Here is a 16,878-nt window from a genome sequence, read left to right as displayed (position 1 = left end):
CAGTGCCTACCTATAACGATCGTTTGTGTGTAGAAGTTGAGTGGTCTGGCTTACATTAGCTGTGTACTTGTTCTGGTCTCACAGGAGAATGGCGAAGAAAGCAATTTACGCCAAAGGCTTGCTCTTGACAATGCCGTAACCTAACCGGTCAAGTGAGTTGGTAAATGAGAACATAGATGTCATTTGCCCCGTGCAAACATCTTTAGCTATTTCTGTCTGCTCGTACAAAATCGTGACTGCTACATGAAAAATATTGGTCAACATAATTCACTGTCCTAGTCACCATGCAGCCACCACACGACACACTATTTGAAGGTGAGCAAAAGTAAGGAACATCCCTTTATCTTTCGCACGACGATATGCACAAAAGGCCAGAAGGGCTATGTAATATATGCGAAAGACTGGCTCATTCCTACCAAATGCCTATACCTGAATTGAGCAATACTTTACATAACCAACTACTGTTCTGGATGGAGCACCCGGGTTCGAACCAAAGAAACATAATGCAACTTGTAGCATACACAAGACAGCAACGCAGAAATTGAATACTCTCCAGCCGTTCTGTATTTCACTTCGTTTTCTTGCGTACACATGTGCAACAACACAGTCTTTATCATATTTCCACCGCACTTAAAAGAAAAAAAAAACCTTGCTAATATCCTCTAATACATCACAGTCTTTTAAACCTTGCGGGAAGTTTCTCTTCACATTTACTTCTGCGGAGAGAAGGAAGAGGAGTAGTAGTTGCTGCTGTTGAGGCACACTTTGGTTGAGGGGGGTCTGTCGGTTCTATGTCGGGCAAAGCCAGGAATGAGGAAGTTCCCGGGCTAACATCTGCATTATTGGGGTTATGCGAGGTTGGACTCTGGTCTGCGTTTCTGGTACGTGGACTGGTCGACACTCGGGTGCAGTCAGTGGGCAACAATATGTTAGTGGGGAAAGCCATCAGAGCCGAAGGCGGAGGTTGGCGCTGAACAACTGCTTTTCTAACAGCTCATAATTTGGACGAGTGCCACACTCGCCCATCATCCAGCAGGTGTGAGACTGGTTCAATTCGCTCCACAACTCTTCGAGGCTCTGGAACCGAGCAGCCAGCTTGCCTCGCACAATCTGCTTGCAAACTCGCACATAGTCGCCAATCTGAAAGTCATAGTGCTCGGTTCCACTCTGCTGGTCTGCATAAAGCTTATATTTGGCTTGCTTCTGCTCTAGCCACTGGCAATAGAGCTTCAGCGCTCTTGTACGATCAGTCGAGAATCACTGATCCGGGCAGGCACACAACGTTAAGTCTTATGCAAGGCATCTGGCCATGAACTAGGATGGCTAGTGCGATTCCTGCCGTGGAATGTGGCGCACAGTGGTAGACACAGAGTTATAATAGCGGACGTAGGTCACGTTGCTCGCAAAGAGCCATCTGAACATATGCCCTGAAAACCCTATTAAACTGTCCTACAAGTTCTTTGGGTTAAGGGTCATAAACTGAGGAGTAGCAGTTACGTATACCCCGAGGATGAGAATTTTGGTCCGTGATCCGACACTATTTCCTCAGGGTAATCCTCGTGAACAAATGTACCTAGAAGCAATTCTTAAACTGTGGCAGTTGTGAAAGAAGCCTCTGGCCATTTACTGTAATAGTCAATGAGTGTTATTGCAAAGCGACAGTTACTAGGAGCTTGGTCGAAACGCCCCACGATGTCAATAGCAGGCTTATCCCAAAGCTTGCCTGGCAAAGCAACAGGTTGCAGAGGAACAGTAGAGACCTGAACAATAGCAGCACTGCTGGAAGAATCATCTTCGACTTTCTGCACTTCACTGGAACGATCAGACGACTTGCAGACAGATTCCAAATAGCCCACTTCGCCGCACCGACGACACTTTCGTTTGCGAGCTTGCCATGTGGAGTCGTTCGCCAAGTGGGCAGGAGAACCGCAGCGATAGCACGAACACTCCGGAAGTGCAGATGAAGATTTACATAGGTGGCAACTGCATTTGATGCAAGGGACCTGAAGGACCCGTTATGGTGTGCACTCGCATCCCACGCGCTGTACTGGTGCGACCTCTTCTGACAGCTCCTTTGCTTCACAGGAAGCTTGCTGGCACTGTCTAGCGCGACAGAGTCAAGAAGGAGATGGCGTTCACTGAAATAGTGACTAATGGTCTTCACCAGCTGGTCCCTGATGATGTCCGCGAAGCTCCCAAAACCGCAGTCGCCGACAAGGCTGCGAAGGGCAGCGATGTACTCATATGCTATCTCTCCGGCAGTTTGTACTCGGCAGTGAAAACGGTGGCGTGCGGCGATCACATTTACGGAAAATTTGTAAAGATAGCATCGAGTGTGAGGCAGCAGCGGTAGGCGCTGAAGGGGACGACGGCGACAATGTGTAGAAAATTCGCTGGCAGGATAGCCCTCTCCGGTTAGCAGAAGTGTGGAGGTATCTAGTGGAGACACCAGACGCCATCATTAGTTGTGGAACGCCAGCCTCCATTACTCCCACGGAAGGGCGGAGGCGGCTGAAGACCTGAAAAGCTCATGATGGACGGTCAGCAGTCTACGCCGAAGTCTTGGATTAAGCTAACATCCTCGTCGCCAAAATATGAAGGTATCTTACACGAGACAGGAACGCAGCAATTGACTTTTTCTCGCTGCGCGCGTGCAACACTTCGCCTTTACCACACAACTCACAACACAAAATAGCTCATGCGTACCAATAGCAATCATTAACACCGCCGCAACAAAATTAACGCCTTTAAAGCTATGACAACGAGCAAACTTAACACAGATGAATCGCCACTCGGCGCTACAGTACCACGCTGGTACAGAACACTTGCAGAGCGCCATTTTAACGGAAGCGCGCATCCACTGACGTCATCATGCACGGGTCACGTGAGTGTGACGTATTTCCGTGCGTGGCAGTAGGTGAAACGTGTGTGGGGTCGGCTGCTGCCACGGGCGTGACTCTAGCCTCGGCCGAAACATAACCAAAACTGAAGTGGGCGCTTGTGGCGCCTCCAGTATATTTTTGTATTTGCCTTGCAATGTTTACGTTGTCTTTTCGCCGTCGTTTACGTATGATAAAAGCGTTTTATCATGTTTGAGAAAAAACGTACTACCGCATTCAAACATTCAACGTAATTCGCATTTGTCAGCCTCCGGGATCCCTAGCGCGTCACGTGATTTGTAGTTGCGAGCCTCGGCCGTTTGGCTGTGGCGGCGATACCTGTATTTCTGTTATTCTTCTTTACTACCTTATAACAGCTCTGTTTTCAGTAAGAGTGGTCTTTTTGTAATCAGGAACTGGCATTCTATCGATGCAAACCCACTTCCTTTCTCTCTTTAGTGTCCCTTTAAGGGCCAACCACATGGAGCGAACTTTCTCTGCGAACTTCATGCGCAGCGACGGACCGTCGCCGTGCCAAACCACATGCAGCGAAAAACTGACGGCGTCAGCAGCGTCAGCGCCCGAGTGAGAAAACGCACGACCTGGGATCGATTCAACAACGCACTTTTCACACTAAATGACATTTTAAGAGCAACATATAAAATAGGCAGCGTCTCAAATTGCGCCCGACAGCGCTCTTATACATCTTGAGGAAAACAGCGCGGAACACAGGACGGGAGCACAAGATTAGAGGACGACACAACGAGCGCCGTTTTCCTCAAGATGCATAACCAACATGCCCAAGCTGCTATTCTAGCTCTTATACAGTCGAACCCGGATATATCGAACTCGAAGGGGATCGCGAAATAGTTCGATATATCGATAATTCGATATACAAAAATCTGCCTGTGACGGCACTTACTATGCGAAAAAACGATACCGTATTTTTCGCGTAATCAACCCACTCCCATAATGAACCCACCCTCTACTTTTGCACCCGAGAATTTGAAAAAAAAAAAAAAAACGTTAAGGCCAGCTCGCTCACATGCAAGCGATTGAGCGATCTAAGCGACGAGCGGCAGCGACAGAGCAAAAAATTTCCAACTTGTTGAAACTGCACCGTACGAGCCACCGCGGCAGCTCAAAACAAGGTTTCTGTGTCGCCGCGGCAGAAATCGCCAGCGTTATCGCTTGAATGTCGCACTCCGTTTCGGTCGTCTCATCCACAGCTCATTTCTTGGCAGCGTGGCAAGATGCTGCGCAGCGATAACGTCACGGCGTGTTTATCTTTTGATAGCTCCTGCGGTGGCGGGGAGCGAACGTACTTGGCAGAGTGCCCATGATGGCTTGATTGCACAAGCATGGTTCGATTTATCGCGCCGCGCTTGGGGCGGGCGTAGTTCACTTCCGCAAAATCATTGGAAAGCGTGACAGCTAAATGCTGTTTGAAGAGAAAAATGCTAAAAACCAGTGTCATGATCGCAGCTGACCGCGTGCTTTTGTTGATGCATACATGCAAGGATAAACGACTCCTCCCGCAAGAAAAAAAAAAAAGCCGCTTAACGTTTGCAGCCGCCATATCTGACGCTACGCTGCGCGTACAGCACAGCGATAAAAATAAACGACTCTCGCAAAAAAAAAAAAAAGAAGAGAGAGAGAAAGAGAGATCTGCCGCTTTTTAACGTCCGCAGGTGCCATGTCACGTCAGTCGCCGCGCGCAGAGGGCTCCCAACACACGCTGGAGAAAGCGTCCGACGTTCTGTCTGAAAACGGGCTGAGCTGGCTTGGCGCATGCGTAGCGCGTGCTACTGCGAACGAAGGCCGGGAGAGAAGAAGGAGAGAGCTCGGCAAAAGAATGCTTCGCTCTATCGCGTTTTTCCTCTCTCGTTCCCACCGGTTCTCTCTGGTTCATTCGCGCGCATGGCTTGCAAACGTCACGTGTTGGCACGCGGGAAACGATAACCGCAGGTGCGCGCGCCTTTGGGGAATGGGCGCGACGCTGCCCTAGACCAGCCCTCGCCTCTGTCCCCTGTCATTCCTTCTGCGCGTGGCTTGAAAACGTCATGCGGCAAACGGCCGAGGGTGATGCGATCGTCTTTGGGGAAGGCACACTTTCCAGTGCGTGGTGCGGAGTTCGATATATCGAATGACCGGTGAAATTGAGTTCGATATATGACGCGGCTTTCCTATACTTTTACATGTGATTTTCAAGGGGATATGCCGTGAGTTCGATATAACCAAAATTCGATATATCCGGGTTTGACTGTACTGCCTCCGAGTGTACGTCCGACGCCGTAGCAACAGTGTACTGCAGGCGCGTCTCTCTGAAGCAGGTGTTTGGCCAGTGTTGAGCGGAACGTCCAAAAAGCTCCCACTTCAGCTGTATCATCAGAGTAGGCAAAATCTCAATGCTTACAGCACATTATGGCAGGATTTTCACCAAAGCAGTGCCGCCCGCTGGCGCGGCGGACAACAGTGCTCTACCGTGCGCTGCTCCCTAGTCGTCGCTAGGCCTATTTTGTTTCGCATCGATGGTACAGTACTTTATGAAACGGCGCTATGAAATTCCTTCATGCTGTAGTAAATGGTCTACTCATAGAACTGCCTAACTCTCAATCCCATTCTCTAACAATAAAAGCAAAATATGATTAACTTCGGCTCCACTTTTTAGCGGAGGTGGCGTGCAAGTGGATCGGAGCAGCCGTGCTGCAATGGCGGCAACTGGTTGTGAGCAGAACCTTGCTTGAATCACAGCTGTCGCTTCTATATCAGCCACTCGGTACGGCTCAGCGATCCTCGGGAATGATTCAGTATTGACATTTCGCTTATTATTTACGGAAACAAATTTTAGCACACTTTTCTAAAGTTTTGCGTATCGTCGGTGTGCACAACTCGGAGCTGCAGCCGGCGCGGAGCGGCAGCAAGTGCTACCATCTCACGGTGGTCGCGCCCAGGAGCGGCCGTTCACCTGGCCGCAGGCGAAAATATCTGGCCCGGCTTGATAGCCGGTAAACGGCTGCCGGCGGCAGTTCGCAAGGTTTGCCGCGGGAAAATCGCTCCATGTGGGTCGGCCTTTACACTGAACCTTGGATTGCGCCGGACGTTCTGCTGGATTTTCATCATTGCCGATGTCTCGCAAGCTGTTCTCGGTGCTGATTTCCTCAGTTTCTTCAACCTCGCTGTCGATATGCAGGCCCATCGCCTCATCAATCTCAGCATGAAACGTCAATAGCTTACTTTTCACCTCTTCGGCAACAGGTCTTAGAGCTCTCGTTCCTGCTTAGTTATATGGGAAAATCCTTGCCAATTTTCCCAACATTACGAAGCCGCACACCAGAGAGTCACCGGTGAAACACTCGATCACCCACCACATCGTGACCTCTGGACCACCTGTGTTTGCTCGCTTTCGCCGCCTGTCCGGAGAACGCCTTGCTGTCGCTCGCCGTGAGTTTCAACACATGCTTTCAACACGCCCTTTCTCCAGCAACTGGGCATCGCCACTCCATCATCATCATCATCAGCCTGACTATACCCACTGCAGGGCGAAGGCCTCTCCCATATTTCTCCACTTAACCCGGTTCTGTGCTAGCTGCATCCACTTGACCCCTGCGAACTTCTTAACCTCATCCGCCCACCTAACTTTCTGCCGCCCCCTGCTACACTTTCCTTCCCTTGGAATCCAGTTTGTTACCCTAAGCGATCACTGGTTATCCTCTCTTTACACTACATGTCCTGCCCATGCCCATTTCTTCTTCTTAATTTCCACTAGAATGTCGGTAACTTGAGTTATTTCTCTGACCCACTCTGTACACTTCCTATCTCTTAATGTTACCCTTACATCTTGTCACTGATGCATCTAGCATTGCAGTCGGCACAGTACTTGAGCAGCACGTCTCTAGCTGGCAGCCTTTCGGTTTTTTCTCACAAAACCTAAAGCCACCAGAGATCAAATATAGCACCTTCGGTCGAGAATTCCTCGCGGTGTGCCTTGCCATCAAGCATTTCCGCCTCTTGAAGGGTCGGGACTTTCACGTCGTCACAGACCATAAGCCCTTCACATTTGCCTTCCAACAGAGTCACAGCATCTATACTGAATGCAAGATTCGCCAGCTGTCCTTTATATCGGAGTTTACAGTGGATCTCCGTCACATCCATGGACCAGAAAATGCTGCTGGTGATGCACTTTTCCGTGTCGGTGCCATGACGTCCGACGAATCAGTGGACATGGAGGAGTTAGCAGCCACACTGCCTTTGTTCCTCGTCCCCATTCCTGTCCTCCATTTTCCTCCACGTTGATTACGTGCGAGACATCCACTGGTGTCCTGCGCCACTGGTGACCGTCTCGCCATATTTGACAAATTGCACCACGAGCCACCCTGGTATTCGTGCCACACAGAAGCTGGTTACATCGTGCTTCCTTTAGTGGAGCATGAATGTCGATGTCCGTTGCTGGGCACAAACCTGCCCTTAATGTCAGCGCGTGAAAGTTCAACGGCGTACCGTCACGCCTGCCTGATGCAAGGTTCTCCCACGCCCACATACACATTCTTGGACCTCTTCCTTCATCACGTGGAGCCTCGTACCTGCTCTTATGTGTGGATCGTTTCACCCGTTGGCCCGAAGTTATACCCATTTCTGACTTTACGGCAGACAGAGACAGTTGCTACAGCCTTCATGGCCGGCTGAGTGTCCCATTTCAGCTGCCCGTCTGTCGTCACCACTGACCGCGGCCGCCAGTTTTAGTCTGCCCTGGTCATTGCCCTTGCCAACATCCTGGGCGTCCGCCACACTCATACGACTGCCTACCATCCTTTGGCAAATGGCGTGGTTGAACGTCTTCATCGCCATCTCAAGGCTACCCTTACCACTTGTCAACCGAGGGAACGCTGGTCCGACCATCTTCCCCTCATCCTTCTGGGCATCCGCTCAAGCGCTCGTGTGTCTGTCTCTTGCTGTTGTCCGTGTGTTTTTTATGCGCTTTCCAGGTTTAACATGTCTAACCAACTCGCCCAAACACTGCCATTACAGCACTGCAGGCTGACCTTGCTGCTCTTCTGCTGAGCTGGTCTATGGCGTTCCCCTGCGACTTCCTGGGAATTCTTCTTTCCTTCGTCCCCTTTGCTCATCCATGATGCTTCACCCTACCTCCGGGACCTCCAGAAGACATTTCAGTACATCACTCCTGTCATCCCTGATAATCATCACCCTCAATCCGTGTTTGTGAGCCAGGATCTGGACTCCTGCAGCCATGTTTTCGTTCGCCGTGACCACATCCGTCCTCCCCTAACACTAGCCTACGACGGACCGTTCCGCGTGCTCCAGCGTGCGACGAAGGCATTCACCCTAAACATCAACGGCATGCCCCTATTTAATTTGACCATTTTACCGGGAAACGCCTTCATCAGGTTAATGAAGGAAGCCTCAGAAAATGTAGGTGTTGCCTAGCAGATTAAATCCTCACCTCCCCTTAGAGCCGTCATTTCAGCTAAAAGCGCAAGTTCGCAGAGCGCTGGTTAAAATGACGAAAATGTAGCTAACAAAGAGATAGAAAACGACAAATTCGTGAGAACGTCTTTATCAACAATTTCCCACCTCGCCTTGCAGCATAGGTTGACAGCTGCGAGAGCATGGCATGTTTTCGAGCCTACGTGTCAGAACATGTGACTCGGGCCTTCTGATAGCATTTTGCAGAAAGTAGCTCAAAACTAGGAGTTTCGTTTGTGTAAGCGTGCTGGAGGGCAGAAAAAAGTGAAACATCGGCTGAAATTACATTGCGCCTATCCACAGATGACCATCGCACACATTTCGTAAATAAAAGATAAAATACATTAGTACTATTCGGATACTCCAGCATGCATGCTATACATAGGATCTCCATAATTAACATGCATGTCACTATCTCAAACTAGTCTGAAACCTTCTAGAGAGAGCTCCTGTCGCTACCTCAGAATGTTCTCGAAACAGCTTTCTTATATACTGACTACGTTTGTTACACTACAAAAAGATGTTCATGCTAAGTCGCAAGGAATAGAAATTTTGACTACAACAGGTGAGCAAACTGCGATGGGGTATGCTATGCATATCAGAATGTAAAGACTGTTCTCAAGGCAAAGATCTTCTGAGCAGATAACCAACAAAATAAGACAGAATTTAACGCAACTAACTTCATTTCACAGCTGCAACACTCTCTGATACTATCCTGTCTTGGTAGAACACCAAATTTTCGGAAATCCGCACATAGTGGTAATTTTATGATCGAAACCGGCCGCCGTCCCATTATGCTCAATGCTTTTAAACGAGTGAGTGGGACCCAACATGCCGCCGGAGAGAGCAGTGTCTCCACTCTCAAAGCGATGCGAAAGGCATCGAGGCACCCTACTGCCGGCGCACCACACAGTCCCTCTGGCGGCCGCCGTAGAAACTTTTGCACAGGAGCAATGAGTGCCAAAGCTTTGCTCATTGTCCTCTACAGTGCGCTCTGTATTGCCAAGAAGTGGGCTTGAATCGCAGTGCTTTCGGACGAGCGCTAAAAGTTTAATCTTTTTCTCAGGTGTACCGTGGCTTTGCTACTCCCCGGTTGCGAAATTTCTATGATCATGTTTAATTATAGACGTAAAAGGTCAGGTCGCCCTGCCGCCGAGTACAACTGCTTATGAGAGTCGATTAAGACAGAATGTTGCCTTATCAAACGGCGTTCTTTAGTGTCTAGATCAAGAGCAAAGATGGGTCTGGTGGGCTACACTAAACCAAAATGCCGATAGTGCGAAGAAGAATGGCCAAAGCGATGAAGAATACTCACAGATATGCATACTCCAGCAGCTACAACTGCTCTGCTTTGACTCGACGACGACTACAGCTGTGCCCTCGCCTAGACAAGAAGGAATCACATTATGGGTTGCCATTGTGATAAGGCAACGTCCTTGTCTTATGACTCGCATAAGCAGTTGCACTCGGCGGCAGACAGCGGGGCGACCTGACCATTTGTCTATCGATAAACTTGTTCATAGAAATTTCGCAACCGGGAAGTTGCGATGTCATGCTACACCGGAAAAAATTATTGCAGTTTTAGCACTCATCCGAAAGCCTTCAATTGAAGCCCACTTCACGGCAATACAGAGCACACTGTAACAGATGAAGTGCTCTCATTGCCCCTGCGTAGTAGTTCTACGGTGCTTGCAGCAGCACTGAGCAAGATTCTAAGAAGTGGATGACCCTGTACACCTCGTCCAGGATGACTGTGGCGCAGATGATACCAGAAAACATGAACAACACCTAAAAATTCGCTAAATGAAAACAATCAGACAAAACCAAAAATACGTGAGTAAAAGGACACTGAAAAAAACCAAAACAAACCCATACGCACACTGAAAAACAGGACAGGCTAAAGAAACAACCACAGATGCATGAAACCTTATGGCAATAAAACGATGGGGATAAGACAGAATTGCTCGAATAACAATTACGACAGGCGAACGCGGAACTAACGAAAATAGGCCAAGACTAAAAGAATGCACAAAACAGATCTAGGCGGAAAGGAATGTTTTAGGTGTTGTTCATGTTTTCCATCCTTTTTCCTATTTTAGCGCCTTTACCTTCGCTGACTTTCACAGCCTTGCCTTTTAGACTGAACGCTGTTGTTGTTTTTGTTATTGATCTCATGCTTTCATTTTCGCTTTTAGCCATATTATTTGTTGGCTCCCTTCATTTATCGTTTTATCTGGGCTTCATGTGCGCCCCAGTTCTGCTCTTTGCATCTGCCCCACCCCACACTTTCCATTTCAACGCGTTAATTTCTGCTCAATATCAGATGCCCTTCGTTGGATGCTTGAGCTCTGATAACCATGCTCATGCGCACTTTAAGTCTTTGTGTATGTATATAAGGCGCGGATTGGCGGTTTTCCAAAATAAAGTTGTTAGTGAGCGCATGTGTGTGTGTCCTCCTCTTCCTGGTCTGTCGTCTGCTATAGCGCTTTTTCTCTGACATGAATCACCCAGCAGCATACCCTGTGATCACTTTCCTTGTTTCCCGATAATTTACCCTCTTGTCGGTAACAATCCAGCTACTGCAATGTCAGTGTATTTTATTGCTGGGACCCTTGGAAGAAAACTATTGGTGAAAGCTACGAAACAAAAAAATCTCCCATCCAATAATTTTATTGTCGGAGTATCAGTCAGCCTCCTCATGCTGGTGTGCACAGCTTCCAAGGCATATCAGAATGCAACCATGAAACAGTCTGACCTTCTGTCATCACCATTATTGCAGAACAGTGAAGGTGATAGCATTTCATCGGTCCCATCTACCGGATTCAGTTCATTGTGAAATCAGTTCCTATGTCCAAAACCTGATATGTTTCAACTGACACGGATCTCATCACAGAAACTCAAAAGTGTGGTGGAAGAAGTGCTCACTCAAGCAGAAGGCCCGTTTCACATGCGTTGCCCTGCGACGCTGCGATTCTCGTTGCTCCAGCCGCGTTTCCAACAGGTTGGAATAGACCTCTCCCTGTTTGCAAACAATGTGACGTCAGGGAGGCACGTGACGACCCGGCTTGGTGGGCAAAAGCGCTCCTTTCAGCCGGGTCTCCCTGCAGCAAAGAGCGGCGGGCAGCTACTCGCTGCTGTGTAAGTTTTGCTTCAGATCTTGCGATAGCCATATTCGCATCCGGCACAATATGCGGTACTTTTTAGTACACGCGCCTATTAGCAATTTTTTGCCTTGAAAAACATGACAGTCTCGGCAAGCATGCATGCAATTTTTTGTTCAATGAACTGGCACGCCGCTTGCGCACGACCTGAAGTCCTACCAAAAGCTTGAAACTCTTAAAACGTAAGCATGCTCGAAAACGGGTCAATGCAGGTATATTACAAACATTATTTTCTTTTTGTTTTTAATCTTCAAGAAATGCACTGTGAGCCCGACAAAGCGTAGGCAGTTATGAGCGAAAACAGCTGCGCACGCGCGAGCTTCGTGCTTGGCTGGATGACTTCAATCCCAAGTACAGACATTTTTAGCTTTTGTTATGTTCGGCCAGAGAAAGCAGACAAAGAAAAAACTTATTTCCGCCTAGTCATGTAGTACTGTCACAAAAACTGTGTTACAAAGAAGCTAGCAATAACACGCGAATGAGTCCCGTGGTATAGAAAGTAACAAAGCACGATTTGTACCACAAAATACTATTCATGCAAGGCGCACAAATATTCATAAGGGCTCTGAAATGATTTCAGTAAAAGCACTTTTCGCTTGGGACAAGATAGCTTTTGAATGCGCTGTATAACAATTCCGTCAAGGGATTCTGTTGTACTTCTACGATTATGCTGCTGGCATAACCTTGGGAGCCTTTTGGTGAGAGCGCTAGCGCCTTCAACATGAGAACTGGAATAAATTCAATGCCGAGCAAGAATCTCTAAAAGCGCTGCAATTTATCGCATGTCGCCGGGGCCTTTTAGAGTGCAATTGGCCAGCATTCAGGACGATTCATTCGGAAGGAAAATAAAGCGAACTAAAGTGCTTGTTCTTTTTCCCAGAATTACGCGAATGCACTTGTATACCAGAAAAATGTGCTCACCGTTGAAAACAAGTCGAGGACTGCCGGCGCACGACGTTTGTCGCATGACTCTTTGCATAGCTGAAAAACACATTTGGACCGCGTATAGAACGGAAGAAACATGTAATTGGTCATCTGCTATCGAATATCGCATCATACCACGCGGGATCCTGACGGCGTTGCGAAAAACACAGCAAGTTGTCACCAGACGAGACCAAATCCTCCGCACCATGCGACCAGCAGCGGAATGTTTTGCCCACCAAGGGGCGGTCGCTACCTTCGCCCCTCCTCAGAAACGTCATTCGTGACGTAGGCCGGGAGAGGTCTATTCAGTCGCAGTGTCGGCGCAGCTGACCAATGAGGAGCCGAGGAGCGTCGCTGTGTCATGTGACGTCTGGTGACGTGCAATGGTCTAGCACGCCCTGTATCGAAGGGGAGTGCACGCGTACGCCATGGCAGAGCAGCGTTATACATGGCGTTATATAGACGCCTAGGCAGCCACCCTATTTTCACGTCGGAATGGTTTCATTTGGCACAGCAACACGCTTTTTGTTCGCTGAAGGCTGCCCGTTTTTATAAATACATATGTATTACTGCTTAGAACCTAAAAATACCCCTGAGTATATAAATAAAACGCACTCTGCGTACGCGTTTTCTACAGAACATCAAACAACCCTGATGGTATCACTCACCGAATTCGCACATGGATTCGCTGCATGTGAAAGCACTTGCGAAAATCGCACTGCATCGTCACCGACTGCATCGAAAATTTTCACTGCAGTCGCAGCATGTGAGACGGGCCTCAGTCATCATGGGCCGTATTCTTTGTACTCTTAAGCATGTCAGATGTTCCAGAATGAAAAAGAGTCGTTCAAATCAAAGTAGCAGGTATTGTCTGAATCACAGAAGAAGCTCCAGAAGATCCTATGCTGATGGAGCTTGCTGGGGGCCTGGGTGGCGTCTAGTGGGCACGCAACTCAGCCTCGCTGGTGCGCACCCAATTTGGCGTCCTGAGAATTCCATGTCCCAGAGATCAACTTTTCACAACTTTCCAAAACAACATAGACAACTGAGAAGGAATCTCCACCCTCCAGTACTCAACTGGAAGCAGTGGAGGTGACCCCAAGATCCTGAGGGAGTCTCTCAAAGAGAGGCTGAGTTCTCTTGATCACCTCAAACCGAAAAAAAACATCCGCCAATCAAGCCGCCAGATAACGGCAGTCAGTAATTCCAGCTGATTTTCTCTTCCTCGCGTATGCAAAAATGGCTGTTAAGAGCATTATCCACTGAAACTGTCGAGGGCTGCCTCATTGATGTGACATCAGATGTGGCCAAGAGTAAAAGCAAAACATAGGTGAGAGCCATATGTGCACTCCCACGAAGCAAAAGGTTGCTTCACTGCGTAGCTTTACTCACTGCCCCTGTTGATTTCGCGGCAATGTCCCCCGACCACCACAGCGGCTGATTTGCGGATGTTCCACGGGAGTTACTTGGCTTCGCATTTGGACAACTTGAAGGCCGCGATTCTCAAGTCTGCGTTCACAAAACATGTTCAGGGAACAGTGGACCACATCTTCCAGCAGCTATAAATCAACTAATCCATAGTCGACGACCGATATTTTGGGCTCGCTAGAGAACTCAAAAATGTCCAGAAGATGAAATTTTACAGAAAAAAATGGCTATGGTTTAACTCTGGTTAAGCTAAAGATTTGCAAGGGCAAAGTTTTGTTTAGCTTGGTTTATCGACGTAGACAGAGCCATGGTGTATCTTACGTAGTTACTTTATTTATTCCAATGAATATGCTCTTGTTGATGGCATATGTTGTTTCCAGTGTGACTCTATGGAATACCAAGTCCAAACTTCTGGCCCAATGTGTGGTTTACGTGAGTTGTGGCACTGCTCCTCCACAGCTTGGACGAATGCAGAGTCCTTGTCTTTGTTGATGTCCCCGGTCAGGAGAACTAACTCCTTTTCATTGCGCCCAGGGATACCAGTGAAGATTATTTCCAAGGCAGTCTGATCGTTTGCCTGTGGAGCGTGCGGAAGAGTGAGCTAACGCAATTGAGCAGCGTTCACCTAGCCTCTGCGGAACCGCCGAGGAGCGAGTGCAAGAGCGAGCGAACGTCACCGCGTCGCTACGGCAACGGCGTTGCCATTTCGACAGCGCGCCAGCTGTGGCTGAGCAGCGCGACAGAGCACAGGCCACGCTGAAGAATGGTTTTACCTAGCGTAGTATTGCTGTCGCAGTAAAAATCACGTTACAGAAAATTCCTTCTGGCACATAGCGGGGGAAGGGGTTCAGCAGTTTTGTGTCCATTCTGATGCTTAACTGACTTGCCGTGGAGTGTTTACAGCTGGTGGCAACCTGCGTTTGATGTTTGGTGGATGTACTGCCGTCGACGCTGCTACTTTGTTGCACTGCAACGCAAGCCACAGAGCCACTCACGATTTTGGGGCATTTCTTTCAGTTGCTCATATATGTTAGTTCTATGAAGCATGTCACAGTGCCACGAGTAAGTCTGAATAATTAAGCACATCTGAAAAATCAAGAATCTGAATTTTCGGTCGGCAACTGTACATTTTTTTCAGAGTCCAGATATAATGAAATAGTGGATATAACAAGTCATTTCAGATTCCTGTAAACTTCATTATAACCGGGTTAGACTGTAAAAATAAATGAACTTGAAAACACCGAAGTATGTTGTTTGACTCTCCTTGGTCTGAACTCCAACTATTTGCTTTGAAGTTATTCAAGAGAATTTGCTGTTCTCTTCGAGCTAAAAGAATCTTCATTGCACCCCCTAATAAATGGCCATTTTTGAAGGCTTTATCTAGTCTTTGGAAAACTGCTGTCACCGTGTTGCAACCCACAAGTGACCTTGACTTCCCCACCTTTCTGTGCCCTAATGCCCATTTTTGCACTGACGTTAGTAATGCAAGCAAGTAAGCAGTAGGAAGTACTTGGTTGTCCACTTGTTTTAGGAACTAATGTGCTACACTAGGAAAGAGAAGACAAACGAGGTATACAGGATGAGCATTGACTACTAAGCTTTACTCGAACAAGGGGTGCATTAAAAACAATTCAAGCATATGTGCAGTTCAAACTCGCGCAACAGACTAAAAGGAAAGGGAAAAAGAAGAGGCTCTTAATGCTTAAGCACATCATCAGTCATGCTAGTAGATAACAACAAGAGTTGTTGTCGGTCTAGTTGGCTTGAATCATGTAATGTCATTAAGGCTATACGCAAAAAAGACAACACAAAAAACAGAGGCAACGACAGGACTTTGCACTCGTCCTGTCGTTGCCTCTGTTTTTTGTGTTGTCTTTTTTGCGCATAGCCTTAATGGCATTACATGATACTAGTAGATAAAACTAATAAAGAAGCATAGGTGCGTACATGGCACTGTAAACTGTGCAGACTGTTTCTATTCTATCTCTTTCTTAGTGTAGTCCCATAGAGAGAAGAAACTCGATTGATGTCCTTCCTCCACACTTTGGAACTGCAGGGCTTCAGTGCCAAGGTTCTGAACCAGCAGCTGCTCAAGTCGGAGATGTACATCCGGAGCTGCTCCAGCGGGCGCCTGCGGGCAGCCTCAGAGGTCGGTCTGCAGGGCTCTTGTCCTTACCTGGACGTGACCTCCTCGTGCCTGCCCGTCCGCAAGCGTGCCCACTCACTTGGCATCATGCCGCTGGCCAACTTCCACTCTGAGGTGCTCAGCACCCAACAGGTAGGAGGTGACATCAGGTTTTCAATGCGGTCCCATTTTCCAAAATATCTGGCATTGCAAGTGAGAAATCATGAGTATCCCATGGCATTTGCCAATTCAGGTAGCTCCTTTGAGATGGGAATCAACCAAACCTTAAATCCAAAACCATACTGCTTCTTCTAGGCCACACAGGCACATTTGTACGCTTTTGACGAGTTGTCAGCAACAATGTGCGCCAAGCAAAGCACGTGACAAAACAAGAAAAACCGTATTCTCATTTAGATTGCATCACAGATGTAGACAACCATCGTGCATTGTGTATGGCAGTTTTCCATACTTTTGTAGCGAGAGCTACATTGGTCACAAAGTCGCATTTTCGCTGTGGCCGCACTGCTCCTACATCAGATCTGGCGAGCTACATCAGTGGTGTAGTACTAATGACTAATGGCTAACTAGTACTAATTAGTCAAGTAATGACAATGACAGGTTATGACATCATGACGTCACCAGGGCGTTCAATCCAGGCGTCCATGCAGCGCCATTCATTTGGCGCTTCCTCACCACACAGCATATAGAAGCAGACTGAGTGCAGCTTTCAAATTGGTTTACAGGAAAGAAAAGGCGCACTATCTGTCGTAATCCTCTGCGAGTGGTAAGGAAAAGGAGGAAGGTGGGAGTGAAAATAGAGGTGCCGTAGTGGAGGGCTTCAGACCACAGTGCAAAAGATGCTTTGGCCTCATCCAAA

General features: G+C 48.0%; 1 protein-coding gene across 2 annotated transcripts in view; it reads left to right on the top strand.

Moving 5' to 3' along the window:
- Positions 1–16,878, top strand: part of LOC146201434 (GTPase-activating protein skywalker-like) — a 214,543-nt gene that overhangs the window by 193,992 nt on the left and 3,673 nt on the right. For both annotated transcript variants that reach the window (XM_084595843.1, XM_084595844.1), the window contains one exon: positions 15,933–16,154. In XM_084595843.1, the coding sequence (XP_084451969.1) occupies positions 15,933–16,154 (222 nt within the window). The remainder of the gene's footprint in view (positions 1–15,932; positions 16,155–16,878) is intronic.

This window comes from Amblyomma maculatum, chromosome 2, assembly GCF_055883805.1.
Source record: "Amblyomma maculatum isolate TAMU_Amacu chromosome 2, ASM5588380v1, whole genome shotgun sequence".
Classification (NCBI taxonomy): Eukaryota; Metazoa; Arthropoda; class Arachnida; order Ixodida; family Ixodidae; genus Amblyomma; species Amblyomma maculatum.
Note: the sequence above shows the minus strand (reverse complement) of the source record. Positions and strands in the feature narration are given on the sequence as shown.